Source organism: Thermothelomyces heterothallicus (assembly GCF_042370625.1).
Source record: "Thermothelomyces heterothallicus CBS 202.75 unplaced genomic scaffold P884_scaffold_64, whole genome shotgun sequence".
NCBI classification, from domain to species: Eukaryota; Fungi; Ascomycota; class Sordariomycetes; order Sordariales; family Chaetomiaceae; genus Thermothelomyces; species Thermothelomyces heterothallicus.
Window position 1 is genome coordinate 1 of NW_027192625.1, and position 5,238 is coordinate 5,238.

The 5,238-nt window shown below is 55.8% G+C and overlaps 1 protein-coding gene across 1 annotated transcript; it reads right to left on the reverse strand.

The window, feature by feature from the left end:
* Positions 1 to 3,511: 3,511 nt before the first annotated feature.
* Positions 3,512 to 5,031, reverse strand: P884DRAFT_116446 (uncharacterized protein). The gene has a single exon (XM_069437117.1). It carries the CDS (start codon positions 5,024 to 5,026, stop codon positions 3,884 to 3,886), a length of 1,143 nt encoding a protein of 380 aa, XP_069293129.1. The 5' UTR covers positions 5,027 to 5,031; the 3' UTR covers positions 3,512 to 3,883.
* Between the last annotated feature and the right edge of the window lie 207 nt (positions 5,032 to 5,238).

The following is a 5,238-nucleotide window of genomic DNA, read 5'->3' on the forward strand; positions in this document are numbered from 1 at the left end:
TGCCGTCCTAGCAATGACAAGGATCACGTTGGCTGTAACCTTGCCATCTGACAGGAATATAGGGTGGTTATACCATCCCCGGATAAGATCACCAACTCGGCCAAACATGTCTGCCGGTCTGCCATCCTCTACTAATACTCCCCCTCCCGGCAAGACTGGCGCTCCCATTTCCATGGCCACCTCCACCCAAATCGCTCTGTGCCGTGCCAGAAGCCAGCCAGCAATTTCCTTCGTAAACATCTTAGGGCCAAGACATTCTTTGCCCCTTTTTGTCTGCTCCTCAGTTTCCCAATCCTGTGGGAATAGACAAGTCCAGCAGACCCCCGTTGGTAGCTTGATGCTCTTAAGGCTGTTAAGAACTGCCTCAAATGCCATATATACCCCATCCTCATGCTGGCACGACTTCACATAGTGTATTTCGCATATACCCCGATCCAAGTAACATACGACACAGAGCCTAGCCGTAAAAAGCCTCCTAGCAAGCGCCTCGAGTGATCTTAGTAGTCGTATATCTTCGGCACCTTGTATATTAGCACTGGCCAGGTGTGCTCGCCATTGGGAGTCAATACTTGGCTGCCGAGCAGTACTTGGTGTCTCGGTGGTCGTACGGGCCAATGATGTCCGTGGACTTGGGAGCTGTCGCGGGGGGTGCTGGGCGCTAGTACTCCCAAACTGATGCTGCCCCGGCATGACATTTGGCGGTGGCATATGTCGGGGGGGCTGTTGCAAGCTCACACTTCTGAATTGGCGTTGTGTTGTAAAACCCTGTTGTAGTTGCCGCTGCTCAGGCGTGACAGACTCCCACGCCATCGTGTCCTGGCCAAACACATCCGATGGCGGTCTGTTTATGACCACTTTAGGGGATGGGTTGCTTCTGCTCCGCCATTCCCCCATTGACGCGGAGTACATGCTAAGACGTGTCATCTCGGGTGTGATGGTCGTCTTGCCCTGGCGCCCGCCCACAGTGACGCATAGGTCGCACCTGGTGTCTCCAAGGCCGCAAAAGACACCATGTCCGTCTAGGAAGCTGGACACTGCAAACCGACGGCAGCTGCTTGTCGCGTACTCCTTCAAGAAACCCTTGGCCTTGGATGATGGCATTATTAGGATCCCCGTCGCCGGTTCTCCGTTACGCCCAGCACGTCCTATCATCTGTAGCATCTCGATCCCAGAGAATGCAGACAGGCAGACAACCAATACCACGTCCTTGAAGTCCACGCCGACGCCGAGTGCCGAAGTTGCGAGGATAGCGCCACCCTTGATCCTCCACAGGGCTAGCAACCTGTTTTGCTCTGCACGGGAAAGATCTGCCGAGTAAAACGCGAGATTCAAGTCTCTCGCGAGGCGCTCGCCTTCTGCCTTGTCCGTGGCATAAACGATGCCCTTCTGGTCCTCTACCAGGCCACCAATGATCTGGGCCACCAGCTGTGAGCTAGGGTCGGCGTCGATATACTCAAACCGTATATTCCTGCTCGTACACTTGCTCCGGATCACCAATGTGTCAGACGGCAGCTTCAGCTTGTTCTTGAACTCTGTCTCCATCGATGGAGGTAGAGTGCCTGTCATAAAGACCTGACGGGGCGATATACGGTTCATGATGGCCGCGTAATTGCTTATCCGCGGCCGGAACTCGTCGTTGATCAGGATTTCGTGTGCCTCGTCAAGTATAACCCGGTCAATGTTCCGCCGCGCGTGGTACCGGTTGAGGAATCCCTGCCATCCGGGGTATGCCGTAGCCTCTGGCGTCACAAGAACTACCGATGGCACGCTATCGTCATCATCCTCCGTATTCGAGCTGAATATCATGGCCTTGATGCCGTCATTCCGTAGCCGGGCCAGCGTATCGTTTAGTAGCGACCGGGTAGGCTGAATAACCACTACGATGCTCGACGGCATCGTATATGCGGGCAGTGCGAAGACGACCGACTTGCCAGCTCCAACACCAGCCACGTAGATAAACTTGTCCACCCTGGTAGCCATCGTCTCAAAGACCTTGCGCTGGTGGTCGCGGAGCTGTATATTATTATTCCGGCGCATGCGCTGGAACTCTGTGTCATTCAGGAGGTATTCGAGTCCCTCCAACCGCCGCTGCTGTTGTTCATCCCACGGTGGCCTCCCTTCCTCAATGTCGCTATCGTCCATATGGTGCTTCCCGGCCCTCTCGTGCAGCCGCCAAAGCTAGTGCCAGCGCACTCCCAGGCTGAAGAACTCGTCAAACTTGGTGCCCCCCTCCATCTCGCGCGCGTAGTGCATGTCTGCCACTCGGGAACTATGGCCTGCCATGAGGTCTATCGTGTCGTCCTCATGGTCGTCTTGCTCTAGTGCTGTCGTCAGCTCCTCCACGAGCTCGCCGCCCAAGTATTTGCGGCCGAAGGCGATGGCGACGTGGCGCCACGCTGCGACTGTCATGGCGTTGGGGAGGCCCTTGAGCAGTGCCATCTTGACGGCTGCCGTCATCTCCCGGGGGGTCACCATATCCGTGTCTTTGGGTTTGGTCACCACTCTGGCGAATAGGAACTCCGTCTTGCCCTCGCCGCCCACGCACTCAAGTTCCAGCGCCTCGAGGAATGGCACCACCACGGCCAGGTATGTCACTATAACCAGTGACAACTGTCGCGGTAACACGCGCCACACCTTCCTCTCCCCCTTCTTCCAAAACCTCTTGTCTCCGATTGTCCGTGTCACTACCAGGCCCTTCCAGAGGAACACGTTACGGAGTCCACCGCTGGCCGAGTTGGCGTATCTCAGTGTCAGCATCTCCGTCTTGCGGAGGGGAAGACCACCCATCAGATGGACCGCCGCTAGTAGCATAGGGAGGAACTCTGCCACTTCCTTCCGGTACATCTCTACCTGAGCCTTATTAATAACGCCCTGGCGGAGCCATCGTGTCTTGAGCTCCTCATCGTCGCGCATTGCCAGTAGGACCAGGTAGTTAGCCGCCGCAGTGACCCATTCTTCGTTGTCCTTGTGTCTCAGGAAGCTATACCCTCGGTTGCTATTGGTTCTGTCGTCGTTGATGTCTTGGAGGGGCGGTATAGATGGTTTCCCTCCGAGGAGGAGCTTCTCGAGGGCGTGCTCTACTGCTTCAAGGTGGCGTAGCATTGCCTTGCTACCGTTCTCGAGGTTGACAACGTGACCCTCGTAGTAGCAGTCTTGGCCGTCCCAGAACAGGCGCGCCTCCGAAGGCATGTGACGTACTAGCTGAGACAGCTTGGATTGCATCTTGAACATCAGGTGCAGCGGGGTCCACAGACCGTCTTCCCCTGGGAATACCACCGTGTCCATGTTTTTCTGGAGGCACTGCGCCAGCGTGTCTGGTTCACCTATAGATATTTGTTAGCTAGTCCTGTCCGTAGCGAGCCACCTGTGCCGCCCGGCACAACCTAAAACAGAAATGAATATGCAAATAGAACTGTTGCCCGCAGCCAGACATGTATACCGGCCGGCACGGCCATAAGCTAGACAGACATGCGAAGCGTATAGTTGCCCGCAGCCAGACATGTGTGCCGCCCGGCATAACCATGTAGTAGCCAATAATATGATCTGGTAGATGTAGGCATGGTGCCGACGGTAAGCCACGTATGCCGCCCGGCACAGCAGCCTGGCCCTGCCATTCGCCATAGCCACCTGTGTCGCCCGGCACGCCACGCACGTTCTGGCCACCACAAACCTACTACCGGCCGGCACTAGCCTCCTCTTTCGGCTTCCTCTGGTTTTATACCGAGCAGTATGTTCCTGTCCTAACCCCCCCCACTATACCCGTCATTGGAATTTGCTTACCTGGTTTGCCTACCTCCTCCGCGCTCCTGATCAGCACTACATAGAGTGCGATTTTGATGATATGTGCTGCATGTGCTTCTGAGTTGAACTTGCGGGCCTCTTTCTAGGAGCCGTCCTTATGTAGCGCAAAAATGGCGTACACGGATGTAATCGGACTTGCCCAGTCATTGTCGTACAGACGCTGTCGCAGCAGGGTATATATCATCTCTACCAGCGCTGATTTCCTCGCCTCGTTGCCCTGTGCTCGCACGAGGGCGCCTGTTGCCGTCATTTGCGCTTCGTTAAGGGTGCAGGGGGGTGGCAACTTGTCGTTCCCAGGGTTCGCCTCGATGGTACTCTGGGAAGACCAGATTCGCAATACGTATGCCATCAATTTTTTCCACGTAGCCACGTACTTGGGGATGGAACCATGGTCCAGCAGGTTAATCTCCCCGGCCTCAGTACCCCGCTCCCGGGTATTGAGCAGAGTTCGGACTTGTGATGTGCTCTCCGCCAGGCGGGACTGCGCGGTGTCCACAATGTCCTTGAGAGTGCGGCCAATGACTTCCACGATCTTGCTCACGTCGGGTTCGGCGGCCAGGTCGTCGTAGAGCCAGATGATGTCTTTGCCGTCGTAGTTGGCCAGGTGCTTATCAAACTTGAGCCGGTCGAGGAGAACGTTTGGCTCCCTCTTGTCCCTCGCTTCAACCGTTGTGATCTGCTCGGCGTTGTCATCACGCTTACGCAGCAGTTTCTCGGCCAGATCTATACCTCCAGATACGTTGTGCGAGGGCCGGAATATTCTGATGTAACGGCGTAGCGCACCAGACATCAGGACGGCGAGGAGTTGGTCCTCCACCATGATAACTTCCTGTTCCGGATGTGCGGTCGCCGAATGTGTCCGAATTGCTGTCCGGCCGCTATGCTTGGCCTTGTCGAGGGACCCAAACCCGCATCTGCCACATCCCCACCCCCGGTCTGTCTCCAGGCCCAGGTCGGGCTCCTCGATCTCTCCTTCTAAGCCCTCAATTTGCTGTGTAAGCCAGAGCGCAAAGAAGATGTCCGTCGACGCTGGTAGTTGGTACGCTCCACACACGGCTCTGGCAGCATCCCAAGCTAGTTCCTTGTCGACCCTGGCGCACTTGAGTATGTGGTTCTCGATCGACTGTTGTGTGCTACACAGAATATCGTGGCAGTGGGAGCAGAATACCATGGCCCAACTGCTACGAACAAACACTTGAAGGTGTTCCTCCCACGTCGAAGACATGTTTGGCTATAACTAGTTATATGTTAGTATATATATATATATATGTGTGTTATGGATGATAATAGTACCAGAGGGACCAAACGAGGATGCTTCGATGTGACCCTTGATTCCAGGCTGGCTGTCATGTGCCGCCCGGCACACGTTGCTGGCTGGATTGGTAGGAGGCACCCTTGGCTTCCGGGGGGACCTGTATGTGCCGCCCGGCACACGTT